The following is a 16,641-nucleotide window of genomic DNA, read 5'->3' as shown; positions in this document are numbered from 1 at the left end:
TTTTTTTTCAAGATGAAGGATAACAGGGGAAGTAAACCATACACGCCGAAAGGGTCAATAATTCATGTAGCTAATGTTTCACGTTCAGAACGGAGGCTTCACAGCGCACTGACAGCTCCATGTTCGCCACACCGCATCTGCCTTTAGAAAAAAAAGGAAGCCAGTCCGCTCCGCGTGCGCGCGAGCAAAAAACAGCAACAACAACAACAACAAAAAGTATGTATGTATGTATGTATGTATGTATGTATGTATGTATATGTACTGTATTCATGAATGAATATCTAAAATTATATTTGAAAAAAGAAAAGAAAAAAAAGATATATTAAAAACATAAAAAATATAGTCATTTTTCATGATTATTCTTATAAAGAATTTGAAGAATTTGAAGAAAGATGGGTTTCCACCCAAGCAGAACGTTTCTGTCGAGGGAGAATTATCAAACTTATCCCCCTTAAAGGAATGATTGAGCTGTTCACTTGCTGTGAACGTGTTCTAAGATACTTGACAGTTTGTATTCCTTGACAGCTTGTGTGGGATCTTGGGAAATGGGTGGTGGTACTCCATGGTGATGGTCAGCCAGTGTGTGGTCCAGCTGCTTGGCTGTTTCTGTCAGAGTATTTATGGTGTTTTTGTTGTTGGTTTTTTGTTGTTGTTTGTTCTTTGTTTGTTCTATGTTTGTTCTTTCTTCTTCATAAATGTCCATTAAGAAGCTGTTGTTGTTGTAAAATGTCATCCTATCAAAATGGAATTAACATGTCCACATGTATATCTTCAAACGACTGACGAGCGCAATAGCTGAATGGTTAAATCATTGGACTTTCAATCTGAGGGCCCTGGGTTCGAATATCGGTAGCGGTGCCTGGTGGATAAAGGGTGGGGATTTTTCCCATCTCCCAGGTCAACATAATCATGTGCAGACCTGCTAATGCCTGAACCCCGTCCGTATGCATACGACGCAGAAGATCAAATACACACGTTAAAGATCCTGTCATCCATGTCAGCGTTCGATGAGTTATGGATACAAAAACACACCCAGTATGCACATCCCCGACAACGGAGTATGGCTGCCTACATGGCGGGGTAAATAAACAAAATGGTTATACACGAAAATTGTTACATGTTTGTACGAGCATATGTGTGCGTGACTGGACCCGATTGAATTAAACAGGAAACGAATGATGAGCGCCCAATGGCAGCTGTCAGACAGACTCTACCCAGGCAGTCAGTCTGTTGTGCAAATGACTGTGTTTGTAAAGCGCTTAGAGCTTGGCCTCCGACCGATGATAGGCGCTATATGAGTATCCATATCATGTATTCTGTAATGTTTTGTGTGATTGTGTCCATCTGTACATATGTGCGCCAATCTGTCTGTATGTAAGTATGTATGAATATGTGTTTGTGTGAGTGTATGTGTGTATGCGTGTGAATGTGTATATGTGGTTCTTGTATGTTTGCGTGTGCCTGAGTGCTTGCGCATGCGTGTGTAAGCCTGTACATAGGTGTAAGAGTGTGTGCATAATTATGTGCGCATGAACACACACACACACACACACACACACACACACACACACACACACACACACACACACACACACACAGGAACAAGACAAACTGGCAGCAAAATCAGTCAACAACTTTGTTCCAATGCAAACACGTACACGGTTGCACTTTTTAACGTAAGGTAGAAAGCATCCGCTTTATTCTGAAGACTACAGACAGAGATCAGAGTTCACAGCTAGCTGACTTTGGGATAAAATAATAGTATTTACTGTTCTGGTTTGTGATTTGGTTTTTCTTGGGGGATCCAACACTGATATCTTATGGTTTTAGAGGCAAACAGACGATCGTACAAACGAGATGAAAAGTGAAATATTCAGCTATACAAAGTGACCAGCCATGAAATGGTCGCTTGCAATTCAGCAGGGATATCACTAACATGATTTGATTTAATTTGATTTGATGCATACATTGGGTACTAGATAGTGTGTTCATGTGACCCATTGCCTGTGATTACTGATCATCCGTAAACTGTAGCACAGACATATTTCATTGCAATCGGAAGTAGCGTTGGTGTTCATCAGTTTTACATCTTTTTTTTTTTTTACTGGGAGTGTATTTGACGAGGAAATAGTGTTGTGCCTAATCTGCAGCTGTGGACTCTGATCAGGACATTGACGTCTATTTGTCAGACTGATAATTATATTCAAGTAAATATGCTCCGCCATCTTCGGCCTCCTTTGGGCACTTCCGGCTTCAGGTCTGCTGTCAGAGGGAAGAGTTATCCCCTCTTTGCAGCCTTGTCCTCCGCGCATTCGTCGTAGGCCTCTGTGGAGAATAACACACAGGAGGTAGATGACGGTTATCAGTCAGTAATAATGATGACACTGATGATGATAACGATGATAACGACAATACTGTTGATGATGATGGTAATAAAAGTGAAAATAATAATAATGGTGAAGATGATGATGATGATGATGATGATGATGATGATATAATGATAATAATAATAATAATAATAATAATAATAATAATAATAATAATAATAACTAGAAGAAGAAGAAGAAGAAGGATGCACTACTACAATTCTAATACCAGTATTAATTCATCTATTGCACCTGTCTCTGAAATTACTATGGCTCTAGGAGCTTCATAAGAAGGGGTAAGTAGAATCACACGCACGCACACATGTACCCACGAATGCAAGGACACACACACACACACACACACACACACACACACACACACACACACACACACACACACACAGAGAGAGAGAGAGAGAGAGAGAGAGAGAGAGAGAGAGAGAGAGAGAGAGAGAGAGAGAGAGAGAGAGAGAGCATGAATACAGTGTTCACAGTTACACGCAGATACACGCGTCCCAAGAACCGGACAGACAGACATGTCGCAGAACAGCCAAAGTCTGGCAACGAACAGACAGACTGACAGATATGCAAACCAACAGACATAATTACACACAAACCAACAGACATAATTCCACACAAACCAACAGACATACACTCTAACCAACAGACAGGCACACAAGCAAATAGACAGACACACAAACCAACAGACAGAAAGGAGGAAGAGTGGGAGCCGATTGTAACAATCACACTTACCGACGAGGTCGTGGAAATAGCTCAGTTCGCATTTGTCCAGTAAGGTGTTACCATCCTCTGCAAACATACCAAGAGTACAATTCTGAAACTGTTATCATTTTTCGACGATAAAAAGAACAGATCCCCAACCCATCCTGACAACTATCCACCAGATAACAAAAGGAAAAAAAAAAAGATTTAAAGACGTCAGTCTCCGTCCTACCAACAGTACTTGTTTGCTATATGAAAAAAATGCATTTCAAGTTGTATCACTCTAAATAAGGAATATCCTGTATATCTTTGGCTTTTGCATTTTGTTTGATGGTATGTATCACACGAAAGATCCACAATGTAAGCTCCTTAAGTTTGTAGTTGCACAAGAGCATGACCAAAGCGTTGGGTTTATGTGGTGGCTTTTTGATATTGAACAGCTGTATTCTGCTCCCCAATATTCCCTGTGACCCCGGTACACTTGGTAATAAAAACATATTCTATTCTATTCTACTGTTTCTGGAATTCAAACGGTAAACTCTCTCTGCACGAGCGGCAAAACAGGCGACAATGACAGAGTTTTCACCGCTGCTGACGCGCACTCAAGAGGTGGGTGAAGACAATGAATTCCGCCATTCGTCATGAGACGGAAGATTTAGCACTGAAGAGGCATACGAAAACAATGGCCACCGCATTTCTAACGACGAAAGCTGTAGGATTGGCCGTTCGGCATTAGATGGGATCTCTGTGAGAGGAAAAGAAAGAGACAAAACTGGCCCTACAGCATGATTTAAACCCAAGAACCACTGTCTGACTCTAACTTTACAATGAACTCTGTTCGGAAATAACAAACATACATAAACAAGTGACATTTTCGATTTTGATCATCCTCTTTGTCAAATATTTTGCGAATGGATGCAAATTAAGTCAAACGCGACCAAACACAGCGAAGGACCCCATGAATAAGTATAAAATAGGAAATGAAATATATAAACGTTTTATGGGGTTAAAACAAGCTGAATGGCATAGAAAATGGTATCCATACATAAAGCTTATTGAACGCGATTCGTGATTTTGTAGATGGATGGAAAGGTGAGTGTGCATTATTTGTACGAAGCTATCGAAAGGAATGTGTCAGGTCAGGGGCATAGCCCTTGCTACTGGTACCATGTGACCCAGTACTACCTGCCGCATGTGAAGTCTCCAAACGACGGACCAGGCGGAGGAGGAAACCTTTCCAACGGCTGTGAAGGCGGAAGAGGATGACCAAAGGGCAGGGGGAGCTCTTATCCTTGGCTGGAAGTCCCCCTAGGAGACGGAGCTCCGAAGAAAAAACCTGCACCTGCCGAGGCCGTTCTACACGTGGCAGTATCTGCACCTGTGGGACTGTGAGCGTCGGTAGGCGAGAGAGTGGGGAAGGGACTGCACAATTCCTCCTCACTAAAAAAAGTCACCTGTGCTGGTCAGGCAACCAGGCTAATGTCCGAACGACGAGCTAGCCCTTCAACATCCAGCTTTCCCAAGCCCTTGGCGATGGAGAAGTGGTAACGGGGACATGCAGGGGATGCTGCTGGCAGTTCCTAGTCACGACTCTGCACGCAGGCGGCTGTGGGGTGATGGTCGTCCGCCGTAGACTGGGGCAGATGCGGCGCCCGTATCCTCCCACAGTGTCAGAGCAGCCCTTTTTAGGGACAGCACTGCTCTCCCCACATGGGGAAGGAGAGATAAAAGGATCCCCAAACAAAGCCTGCCTCATCTAGTACCTAGTAGGAAACCGCACCTACTTGGACATCCAACACTAGCGGTCGAAAACAACAGAAGAAAAGAACTAGGAGTCATGCCCTGATTCTGGGTGCCTGGAATGTTCGCACCCTCTTAGACAGATACCAGCGCTTATTGCTAGAATGCTTGATCGCTACCAGGTGAACATAGCAGCCCTAAGCGAAGCTAAGTCTGCGGATGAAACCCAGCTGGAGGAAGTTGGAGGGGGCTACGCCTTCTACTGCATTGGGAAGCCAGATGGCACACCAAGAACCTCAGGCGTGGGCTTTGACATACGAACCAAACTTGCACGACAACTTGACAGCCTTCCACGTGTTATAAACGACAGGCTGATGACCCTGCGTCTGAAGCTGTCCAAGGATCGCTTCGCCACAGTCATCAGCTGCTATGCCCCAACGATGACCAACCCTGAGTACATCAAAGAAGCTTTCTACGAGGAGCTCAGCCGCACCATTTCAGCGGTAGACAGAAAGGTCAGGCTGATCATCCTTGGGGATTTCAATGCCCGCGTCGGCGCGGACTTCTCCTCATGGCCAAAAGTCCTAGGACAGCACGGCACTGGCAAGTGCAACTCCAACGGACGGCTTTTGCTCTCGCTCTGCGCGCAGCATGGACTGACCATCACCAACACCCTCTTCCAACAAGCGGACAAGTACAAGAACACATGGATGCACCCCCGCTCCAAGCAATGGCACATGCTGGACTATGTGATTGTCCGGCAGAGGGACAGAGGCGATGCTTCCATTTTATACTGCATGAGAGAAGCAGTCTGTTGGTCGGACCATCGTCTGGTACGCAGCAAGATGAACATCAGACTTGCACGCAAGCTCCAACCCGCCAGGCAGAAACCCCCTAGGAAGCTGAACATCCACCGCTTCCCTATCACCAAGGACGTGCTGCAGCAGCAAATCCAAGTAGCTCTCCAAGAAATTCTTGCATCGACTGATGTAGAAGAGGTATGAAGCACCTTCAGAGATGCTGTGTACACAGCAGCAGCTGACACACTCGGCTTTGTACAGAGGAGCCACAAAGACTGGTTTGACGAAAACGACTCTGGAATCTCCAAGCTCCTGAACACACTGCATATACGGCATCAGGATCACATTTCCGATAAAGACTGCCAGAGGAAGGAGAACCAGTTCTTGCAAACCAAGCAACTCGTACAGAAGAGGCTGCGTGAGATGAAGAACACCTGGTGGGAGAGAAAGTCTGAAGAGCTTCAGTCCGCTGCTGATGCTCATGACATGAAGACCTTCCATGATAGTCTCCGAGCTGTGTATGGGCCAAGAGTCACAGGATCAACCCTTGTCCGAGCCTTGGACCATACCATCCTCCTGACAGACAAGAAAGACATCCTTGCTCGCTGGGCAGAGCACTTCAACACCCTCCTCAACAGGGACTTGTCCGTATTTGACGAGGCAATTGCAGCCCTCCCACAGCTACCAGTCAATGACTCGCTAGCTGCCCCTCCGACCAAGGTCGAGACCCAGAAGGCCCTGAAGCTGACAACGTCAGGAAAAGCACCAGGAGCAGATGGAATCCAGGCTGACATCTACAAGTATGGAGGCGAGGTGCTGACAGACAAGCTGACCGCCGTGTTCGTCTATCTGGGAGAGAGGGGAGGTCCCCCAGGATTTCAAGGATGCTTCTATTGTCCACATTTACAAATGGAAGGGAGACAAAACATCCTGCGATAACAACCGTGGAATCTCTCTCCTCTGCATCACTGGCAAGATACTCACCCGCATCCTACTGAACAGACTGGCTGACCATGTCTCCAATACAGTCATCCCTATTTCGCACAGATGGCAAACAGAGCTGTTGTGCTGACCACCTTGTTGTACTGCTGTGGAACATGGACGACGTATCACCGTCACATTCAGTCAAGATCAATGACACAGAGATCAAGTCAGTCGACACGTTTTGCTACCTGGGCAGCACCCTATGCAGCAACGGAACCCTTGATGCAGAAGTGACGCTGCGCATCGCCAAGGCCAGCTCCACCTTTCGCAGACTCAACAACAGGCTGTGGAACAACAAAGGCATCAGGCTCAACACCAAGATGAAAACCTACAGAGCTATTGTGCTGACCACCTTGTTGTACTGCTGTGAAACATGGACGAGGTATCACCGTCACATTCAACAACTTGAGCAGTTTCACCAGAGATGCCTACGAGGGATCATTGGCATAAAGTGGCAAGACAGGGTCTCCAACCTCCAGGTCCTAGAGATGCTCCAGTGCCAGCTAAGCTGGACAGGACACGTTGTCCGCATGACAGACAGCAGGATCCCGAAGATGCTTTTGTATGGCCAGCTGAAAGAAGGCCACCGTGAACTTGAAGACCCTGCAAGTGCTTCAAGGACACCTTGAAGACAAACCTCAAAGCCTGTGACATAGACATCGCTTGCTGGGAAACTGATGCCCTTGACCGCTCTCGCTGGAGGATGCTGTGCTCTAGTGGCATAAAGACGTTTGAAAACAAGAGAACGCTGGCCATTAAGGAGAAGCGTGAGCGAAGGAAGCAGGGCTCAACTTCTGGAGACATTTTCCCTTGCAACACCTGTGGGAAGTACTGCGCATCTATAATCGGCCTCTTCTCCCATATGAGGACACACACCAACAGATAAACCTGCCTGCCTACTCATCCGTCGGACCGACGGGAGACTCCATCATCATCGAAAGGAACTAGTTTGCCTGTACCTCGTGTGTGTGACTTTGTCCTGCTGACAACATTGTTGTTTCTTCTGCTGAAGATTTGCATTGCTCCTGCTGTGTGAATTACCATGATGACCCTTTGCTGAAAATATATTTACATTGCTCCTGCTGTGTGAATTACACTGATGATCCTTTGCTGAAGATAGATTTACATTGCTCCTGCTGTGTGAATTACCCTGATGATCCTTTGCTGAAGATATATTTACATTGCTCCTGCTGTGTGAAGTACCCTGGTGGCCCTTTGCTGAAGATATATTTACATTGCTCCCGCTGTGTGAATTAACCTGATGACCCTTTGCTGAAGATGTATTTACATTGCTCCCGCTGTGTGAATTACCCTGATGACCCTTTGCTGAAGATATATTTACATTGCTCCTGTTGTATGAATTACCCTGATGACCCTTTGCTGAAGATATATTTACATTGCTCATGCTGTGTGAATTACCCTGGGGACCCCAGCTATTGTCTGCATATTGTTTTACTCGGTTGTCCAAAGGACATCAATGATTACACCTGTGTGAAGATTCTACCTTGTATGTGTGGCTGTGCCCTGCTGTCAGGCATTGCTGTTGCTTTTGTATGTGTACTGAAGATGGATTTACATCGCTCTTGGTGTATGAATTAGCATACTGAACCTATCCCTTGTCTGTACATATATTTTTCTTTCTGTTTTCTCCTTGTGTGTGCATCAATCAATCAAGAAAGAAAAACCAATGAATGGAGGGTTGGGGGAAACTGGGCAAATGAGGGTGAAACGTGGGTGAAAGTTGAAAAAAAAATCTAAATACAATTACAGGAAATTACTTAAAGGACTTCGTAAAAGAGAAGTCGTTAAACTGACAAGCGAAACAACTGATAATGAATGCAAAAAGTCAAAAACATCAACGTTCTCAGTCACTTGTGAAGACACACTTTCGTGTACATAAGGCTTCATCAAGCTACAGTCAAAAATTATATGCTCAATTGTCAGGTTACTAAAGCATATGCACTTGACATTAAAACAATACTTGGTCCGTAATGAATTTGATAATAGTCTGAGAGCTAAGCTTAGAGTTGGTCTGCGAATCGGACCAAAGTCTGAGAGAGTCAACTGACGAGGTTTTAGACTTGAATTCAAGCACCTATAAAAATCTTTTTCTAGTATATTGCTTATTTCCTTGTATGACAATGGGCAATATACTTTTATACCATCTGTATGATTTTTTGCTCCCCTTTTTTGCCGCCCTGTCTGCTTGGTCGTTATAAAGGAATCCAGTGTGGGCTGGTATCCAACAAAAATCAACATTTGTACCCTTCACAAATAGGGAGTGCAATAAATACCTAACTTCAAACAATAAATCTTCTCTTTCATTATTCTCAAAAAGGAGCAAACTTTTCAAAACAGATTGAGAATCAACACAAAATAGGATATTACTTACTATGATTGGTATATCAACAAGATGATTTAAAGCCACAAGAATGGCCACCAATTCAGCTGTAAAAATTGAATGTCCCTTACCTAAATAATATGATTTTTCTGTTTTTAGGTCAGGAATGACAAAAGCAGATCCTGCACTGCTATCATCCAGGACCGAGCCATCAGTGTAAACTTTTAAATGATAATCAAAATTTTCTTCAAATTCAGTTCTGACAGATGCTGCTATTACATGTGGCGATTCTCCTTTTGTTGTGTCAGAAGCACACATGTTAACGTTTGCTTTTGTTAACTCCCAGGGAGGGACAGGTGGCACCAGAACACGGGGTGCCATATCATGCAAATCAATGTCTGAAGAATTTAAAACATCTGACACATATGTGCGAATGGTTTGTAGATTTGAATTATTTTGTGCATTTTTTGGAAAATCAATATCAGACCTAATATTTAATTCCTCAAAATCATCCACTGCTGTACATCTCACAATGTATTTAGCAGAACTTAATTTTCTGATTTCATCTAGTGGTGGAATACCCGCAAGCTTATAGGCTTCTGAGGTCTTAGTATGCACAGGTACCCCTAAAGCCAGTTTCACAGCTTTACTGTCAATTATTCGCAGCTTCTTTAGAAACGTCGGCGGAGCAGAAAAGAAAATTTCTTGACCGTAGGTCAATCTTGATCTTACGAGAGAGTCTTGTCCCCAAGGAGAGTGACTTACAATTTTTAAGAAATTTAAACTTTTAACTGCTTTAGTCACCATTGAATCAATGTGTTTCTTCCAGTTTAGTTTTGAAGTAAATAGGATCCCAAGAAATTTTATTTCCGACTTGAAAAATATTTCACGTCCTTCCCCCCAAAATCGTGGAAGTTTGCTGGGATTATAACCATTATTAAAGAGGATCAAATAGATGTTTTTTTCTACAGAAAACTCAAAACCATTAGAGTGCATATAGCTACTAAGTCTATCAAGTTCACCCTGAAAATGTTTCTGTACATAATTGATGTAATGTAGGCTTGTCCTTTTCCTCAAGGATGTCTGAATCCATATAGCAATATCATCAGCATATTGAGCCAGTTTGGTAGATGATGAAAAACATGTGTGTAAATCATAAAGCATAATGTTGAACAATGGAGAAATAATGGAACCCTGCGGGATTCCCATGTTTATAGGCCTAGAGGTTGATAAAGTTACTCCCACTTTTGCCACTATATATCTCCCACTTAAAAAGGATTTAACATAGTCATAAACATGACCCGACAGACCAATTTGTTTCAGCTTAAATAACAGTCTGCTATGCCATACTCGGTCATAAGCTTTGGTATGATCGAAGAAGGATGCAAGGATACTTTTTCGCTTAGGAAACTGGTTTTTTTTTGGGTTTTTTTGGGGTAGTGAGACGGGTCAGATGATCAGTTGTAGATCTTCCTTTCCGGAATCCAGTTTGAGCTGACGGAATTATGTTATTTTTGTCACAGTAATATACCATTCAAAATATTTACAATTTTCTCCATGACTTTCCCAACGTGGGAGGTAACCGAAATAGGTCTATAGCTCGAAGCTTCTGTTCGAGGTTTACTGTGTTTTAATACAGGAGTTACAATGGAAGTTTTCCATACCTCAGGGATTTGTTCACATTCCCAGCACTTTTGAAATAATGTATGTAATATAATTATCCAGTTTTCTGGCAAATGGTTTAACATGGTGTAAGATACTACATCCTTACCAGCTGACACATTTTTGTTACTCAACAAATGAATAACGTTCTTTACCTCCTGTAAAGTTATTGCCGAGTTGATTGCATTATCATTTTGTGGGGTAGAATCTCTGTATTTGTCACTGATTTTTTCTTCCTCTCTTAATGTCTTTTGTTTATTTAACAAACTATTCACACTACCTGTTTTAGAATACATACAAACAAATTCTTCAGCCTTCTCTTGAGGGTACAGAAACTCTTTATCTTTCGTTTTAATAGGATAGTCTTGCATAGCAATGCCTGATTTCATTTCTTTCATTTTGGCCCACACTTCTTTCATATCCTTATGGTCAGATACTTTATTCAAACAGAACTGTGACCAGTATTGTCTTTTTTCTTGGGCTATGATTCTATTCGCCTTGATTTTTGTGTAACACATTTCTTTATGAGCGGCTTCTTTTACATCTTTGTGAGGTACTTTTCCGAGTATTAACCATGTTAGGTATGCTAGTTTCTTTGTAATCACAGCCTCCGCACATGCATCATTCCACCAAACATTTCCAGAAAAGGTGTCACTCCTCTTTGAACCTTTTTAGGGAATTGCCATTTCAGCAGCTCCAATAATTGATTTTTAAAAGTTGTTATAAGAAAAACCAAACTGCACTGACTGTTGCTGGCGTCGTAAGCAGCCAGCACAGCGTCCTTGGCGACGAGGCCGTGCTGTGGGCACTGGAGGTTGAACTTGACCAGCAGGGCATTGCCAGTGTTCCTGAAGTCCCTGGCAAAGGGGCAGCCGTCAGCGCTCCTCTTGCCTGCGAAGGCCCACACAGTCGCCGTTGTGGCGGCGGCCCGGCCCAGTCTCTGGTGGTCACATCAAAACAATACATGTGATGATGATGATGATGATGATGATGATGATGATGATGATGATGATGATGATGATGACAATGCATCAGGATCATCATCAGTATAATAATAATAATAATAATCCTTCTCATCGTCATCACTAGCATAATGATAATTATCATCATGATCATAACAACAATCACGATAGTAATGAAGCTGATTCATTCAGCACTTTCCCATGTGAAACATAATCAGCTGCGCTGCACAAATGAAAAAAAAGCTTTGTGTCAAACATGCATTGAAACATGAAACGACAGCTTGCATGAACAAACCTGCACAGACACCCCGCAACACACGATGACCATCATTCACATACCGCGATCCTAACTGAGCTGGCGATAATGACAGTGATGACGATGACGACGACTCACGAACAGAAAAACTCAAGTGACCTCATGATGATGATCATCGTCATGAATATGACGATCACGACGATGACGATAACGATGACAATGACTCCTGAACACTGAACCTAGCTGACCTCTTGATGATGATGTTGATGCTAATACTGCTGGTAATGGTGATGATAATGGTGATGATGATGACTCACGTACCCTCCATCGTATCCTCCACCCCGCCTCCGTGTCAGTCACTAGCATGCAGGTCAGCACCAGGATCGTCAGCAGCGCTAAGGTCTTCATCTGTTCACACACACACACACACACACACACACATGCACGCAAGCCGATTAGAAGATCCGAGCACTAATGGCTTGGAGTTATGGCCCTTGGTAGGACCGACAGTGCCTGTAAATCTGTTTGATTAGATTGTATTGTATTGTATTGTATTGTATTAACTTTTTGTCACAACATACTTCTATGTTGAAATTTGAGCGTCGACAGTACAGTGCCACACATACTTTCTTTTCTTCTTTTATTTTCCTGTTTGTTTGACAATCAAAGCGGATTTTTCACAGAATTTTGCCAAAGGACAACCGAACTGTTGGCGTGTATTATTTTACTTGGGATAAGTTGCATGCTGCACACGCATTACATGGGTACTCGGTTTTAACGCCTAATCCGATAAACTAGCACCCAGACCACCACTCAAAGTCAAATGGAGGGAGGTATGTGTGTGTGTGTGTGTGTGTGTTTGTGTGTGTGTATGTGTGTGTGTGTGTGTTGTGTGGGGTGTGTGTGTGTAAAAATCCCAGACCCGACATAGGTCTCCAATCCTTGGACACTCGCTGTCCAAGTCTGGTCCATTGCAGCTGGGCCTTCAGCCTACCGCTTCTGTTACTTTTACTTCAGATCATGGGGCATCGGTTTTTTTGTTTTTTTTTTTGTTTTGTTTTTTTTTAAATTTTATTTTGGGGTGGGGGAGTGGGGGGTTGTTTTTTTGTTTTCGTTTTGTTTTTCCACTCCACGACTTCTTTGCATTTTTTTCTTGCTTCCACCCCCCCACCCCCACCCCCCACCCCTTTTTTTAAAGATATTGTTATGATGAATGAATTGATGGATTAATCTGTGTGATAATTATGTTCATATTTTCTGAGGATGGACATTTTTTTTTAATCCCTCTCTTTCTTTTTTTTTTTTTTTTCTTTTTCTTTTTTTAGATGAATGTACGAATAGAATAATGTTGGGTTTTTTTTTGTTAGTTTGCTTTATTGCTGTATTATTGAATGTGTCACGCATCGACATATCCAGAGTGTGAGACACCCCTTAGCTGACCTATTTCTGTAAGCCGCCAGGTAGGCTGGCAACGCGTTCGGCTCGAATCCCACGCGCAGACCAGCTCGCGTCAGTGAGTTGTGTTTTGGTTTTGATTTGTTCATGTATCTGTCTGGCACTCCACTGTCAACTGCTGTGAGAATCATTTCGACCAGGTGTTTGGGGAGTTGATCTCCCCAATGTCTTCTGCTGTGGTGAAGCAGCAGGTTGTCGTCGTTTGTCAGCGGGCGTTGCTACGGCTGGAACACCAGTTCCAGGTTTTTCACATGACCTGTCTGAGGTGAGGGTGTGTGATGTTTCCTTGGTCGGCTGGCTTGCAGGAATGGTGGTGGTGGAGAGAATGACAGAGGCTGTGAATGCATGTTTTGAATTTGCTGTAGCTGTTCATATTATTTTATGTTTTGATTAAGAGATGCCGTGAATATATGTGTTAATATCATTGTGGTTGTGTTCATGAGAAATATTAATAATGTTTATTTTGGGATAAATCAAATTAAATCGAGCTAAAGTTAAATACGTTATTGTAACAGCAGGTTGGATGGGCGGGATGATAGGTTGGGTGCGACTAGCATCTTTCATAGTCAGAACTGACACTTTGCCATTCTTAGTTGTTGTTTTTCTTACATTGTGCCTGTTTGGACGGTTCCACTCCTCTGCTGGATGCGGCTGGAGGGAGGTCTGCATTGTGCGGAACTGGCACTGTGTTCTGCTGCGGCGGCGACAACCGCGTCGACGACAACAGCGACGACAACAGCGTCGGCTGGAAGTACTTGGTCCCTCTGTTCAGTTAAGCGCTGTCCCCCAACTTACTGTCTGCCTTATCCCATCCATTCCTGACAGCTGGTGTATTTATTGCGGCGGCAGAGACTGAGCACAGCAGACTATATTTCTGTGTGTTTTTAAGCGCGTGAGAGTAGTTGTTGTGTCGGTATTGTTTCGTTCTTGAATTCGTGTTGGTAAATACCTAATATTATTTTTGTTTGCTTTTGAATAAATGTTATAATTTCAAGTGGATTTTGGTTGTTCCGACTGGTGCGGAGGGCTGACAGATTCGTCGTTGACCTTGTCATCGTCCGTCCGTCTGTCATTCTGTCAGCCGTAGCGTGATAGAGTGATCGTCAGTATTCGTTTATGAGTTTACTGGCACATGAGAAGATGCAACGCTTAGTACCAACGGTCATACACCCTTCCTTATTTTTATTTTTAGTTATTAATTTATTTATTTATCGCAAAGTATGTCTTCTCTTGAAAAACATCACCGAGATAACGCGTTCCATGCTACACATGACATCAGTACAGCAGAATCACAGCTTACGACGAACTCGGCAGTTGGCAAATCAAGCACAGCAATCCCACCCCGTACCCCCTCCCTCTTCCTCCTCCTCACCTTGCAGTGCAGCAGCAGTCAGCAGTCAGCAGTACAGCGGTCAGCAGGGTGACAGAAGGCAGACGAGACAAGGACCAGCAGCAACAGCACCACCACAACCCAAGGACTGTGTCAATCCCGGAGCTGCGCCCACTTATATAACTCTGGGCCCTGTCCCCTGCTTCCTCGAGAAGGAAGCCGGGGGTGTGTTATCCTAGGTCCTAGCAGCCCTGCCCCGCCCTGGCCTTCGCTGAGGGGAGGGGCTGTGACATGGGGACGTCCCTCGTACGCACGTGGTGACGGTGGAGGGAGGGGTGGTCTGGTGGTAGTAATTGTGTCCGCCCAGGAAGCAGAGAATTTGAGCGTGCTGGATCGAAATTCATACACACCAGAATTCTCCACTCCCCCCTCCCTCCCACACCCCCCGCACCTCCTTTGAGTGGTAGTCTAGACACTGGGATGAGACGATGAACCCAGGATATACGCAGCATCCACTTAGCGCATGTAAAATAACCCACGGTAACAAAAGGGTTGTTCTGGCAAAATTTGCAGAAAAAATCTATTTCGACAGTAAAAACAAATCACTTGCAGTCGGAACAACAGCAAACAAAACCAAAAACAAACAACCCGGATGTAGGATGGCGCTGAACTGTCGCCACGCAATCTCTCCATGAGAGCAGCCCTAATTCCACACAAAACAAAAATGCAGCACAATACAAGACATTATCATATAATGCGGTACGGTACGATACAATACAATATAAAGGACATTCGTCTTTCTCGGTGGGGTGTGGAGGAGGCGGCGGGGTAGGGGGTGGGGGTCGGGGGCGGCCTGAACAATCAGCCGTGGCCATTTTCTGGCTTTGGAAAGGTGGGGGTCATGAGTGCGACCTTGTATTGTATTGTATTGTTTTATATCATATCCCTCTTGTAGGGATTTGCACCAGGGTCATCCTGGCTAGCCTTAAATGATACTCAGGGTCAGTTGTATTAATAGTTAAGATCGATCCCCCCCCCCCACACCCCGCGCTCCCCACCCCTCCCCCCTCTCCCGCCCCGGATATAAATTGCCCCCTTTTTGTTAGATTTGATGAAGCTTATGAATAAGAAATGGGAAGTGTGGGTTTGGGGGGTGGGGGGCGGGGGGTGTTCACTCTTGGAACGGCTTTGCTAACCCCCCAGTCCCCATTTCCATTACAAACAGTCTGATACATGAAACCATGAAGAAAAGTAAAAACAAGTGAAATCAAACTGAATGAAATTGGAACAAGCTGTGAATATTAGAACAAGTGCTTTCATTCACACATATGCATAACTCTAAACTTGATGAACTGAAGATAAAGAAGGGGCAGGGGAAGGGGGCTATCTAGTAAATAGATTGGTTTAAAGTCCGGAATTGAAAGAGCTGAGTGCGGGGACCTGAGAAAGCGAAAGAGGAAGTTCATTCCACAAGCAAGGTCCATTGACAGAGAAAGAACGGCAGCTGACAGTGGAGTGTTTGAAGTTGGGTATGCGAAAGCAGAGCGGGTTCAAAGCCGATCGTAGAGAGCGAGATAAGGTGTAGAGGTGAATGCAACCACACAGATAGGAAGGGACAGATTTGTGAATATATTTCACAAACAGTGCTGATCTTGTACTTTATTCTGTGTGAGATATGGAGCCAATGGAGATGTAGTAAAAGTGGAGTAAAGTGCTCAGATCTTTTCTTTCTGAGAACAAGTTGGCCAGCAGAGTTTTGTATGCGCTGAAGGGACTGAATAGATGAAGCAGGCAGACCAGACAATAGGGAGTTACAGTAGTCAAGGCGAGAGAGAATGAGAGAAATCACGAGTCTAGATGCTGCGTTGGTGGACAGATATTTCCGAACAGAAAGGATAAGCCGCAATTGACAACAGCAATATTGATAGGTCTAACTGATACATTTCTGCATGGACAGTGTGTTGTCAAGGACAACACCAAGGTTCCTGACTGAGCTGGAAAGAGGGATGGATGTTCTGCCAA

At 44.0% G+C, this 16,641-nt stretch overlaps 3 protein-coding genes across 4 annotated transcripts in view; 2 read left to right on the top strand and 1 right to left on the bottom strand.

Annotated features, from left to right (window-relative positions):
- LOC143301070 (uncharacterized) overlaps positions 1–2,194 on the top strand; it is an 11,502-nt gene extending 9,308 nt beyond the window's left edge. The window contains exons 5-6 of the mRNA XM_076615075.1: positions 526–608; positions 2,151–2,194. Of these exons, the coding sequence (XP_076471190.1) occupies positions 526–608; positions 2,151–2,194 (127 nt within the window). The remainder of the gene's footprint in view (positions 1–525; positions 609–2,150) is intronic.
- LOC143300975 (uncharacterized) overlaps positions 1–16,641 on the top strand; it is a 170,316-nt gene that overhangs the window by 71,301 nt on the left and 82,374 nt on the right. The window lies entirely within an intron of this gene.
- LOC143301615 (uncharacterized) overlaps positions 2,082–16,641 on the bottom strand; it is a 30,712-nt gene continuing 16,152 nt past the window's right edge. The window contains exons 2-6 of one of the 2 annotated variants that reach the window (XM_076616012.1): positions 14,662–14,699; positions 12,156–12,242; positions 11,364–11,556; positions 3,120–3,176; positions 2,082–2,325 (exon numbers count right to left, since the gene is read on the bottom strand). In XM_076616012.1, the coding sequence (XP_076472127.1) occupies positions 2,279–2,325; positions 3,120–3,176; positions 11,364–11,556; positions 12,156–12,242 (384 nt within the window). In that variant the 5' untranslated portion in view covers positions 14,662–14,699 and the 3' untranslated portion in view covers positions 2,082–2,278. Of the gene's footprint in view, positions 2,326–3,119; positions 3,177–11,363; positions 11,557–12,155; positions 12,243–14,661; positions 14,709–16,641 lie in introns of both variants that reach the window. The other variant, XM_076616011.1, reaches the window with a different exon arrangement.

This window comes from Babylonia areolata, chromosome 27 (genome assembly GCF_041734735.1).
Source record: "Babylonia areolata isolate BAREFJ2019XMU chromosome 27, ASM4173473v1, whole genome shotgun sequence".
Lineage (NCBI taxonomy): Eukaryota > Metazoa > Mollusca > Gastropoda > Neogastropoda > Buccinidae > Babylonia > Babylonia areolata.
The sequence above is the reverse complement of the archived record's forward strand: the minus strand, read 5'-3'. Positions and strand labels throughout refer to the sequence as shown.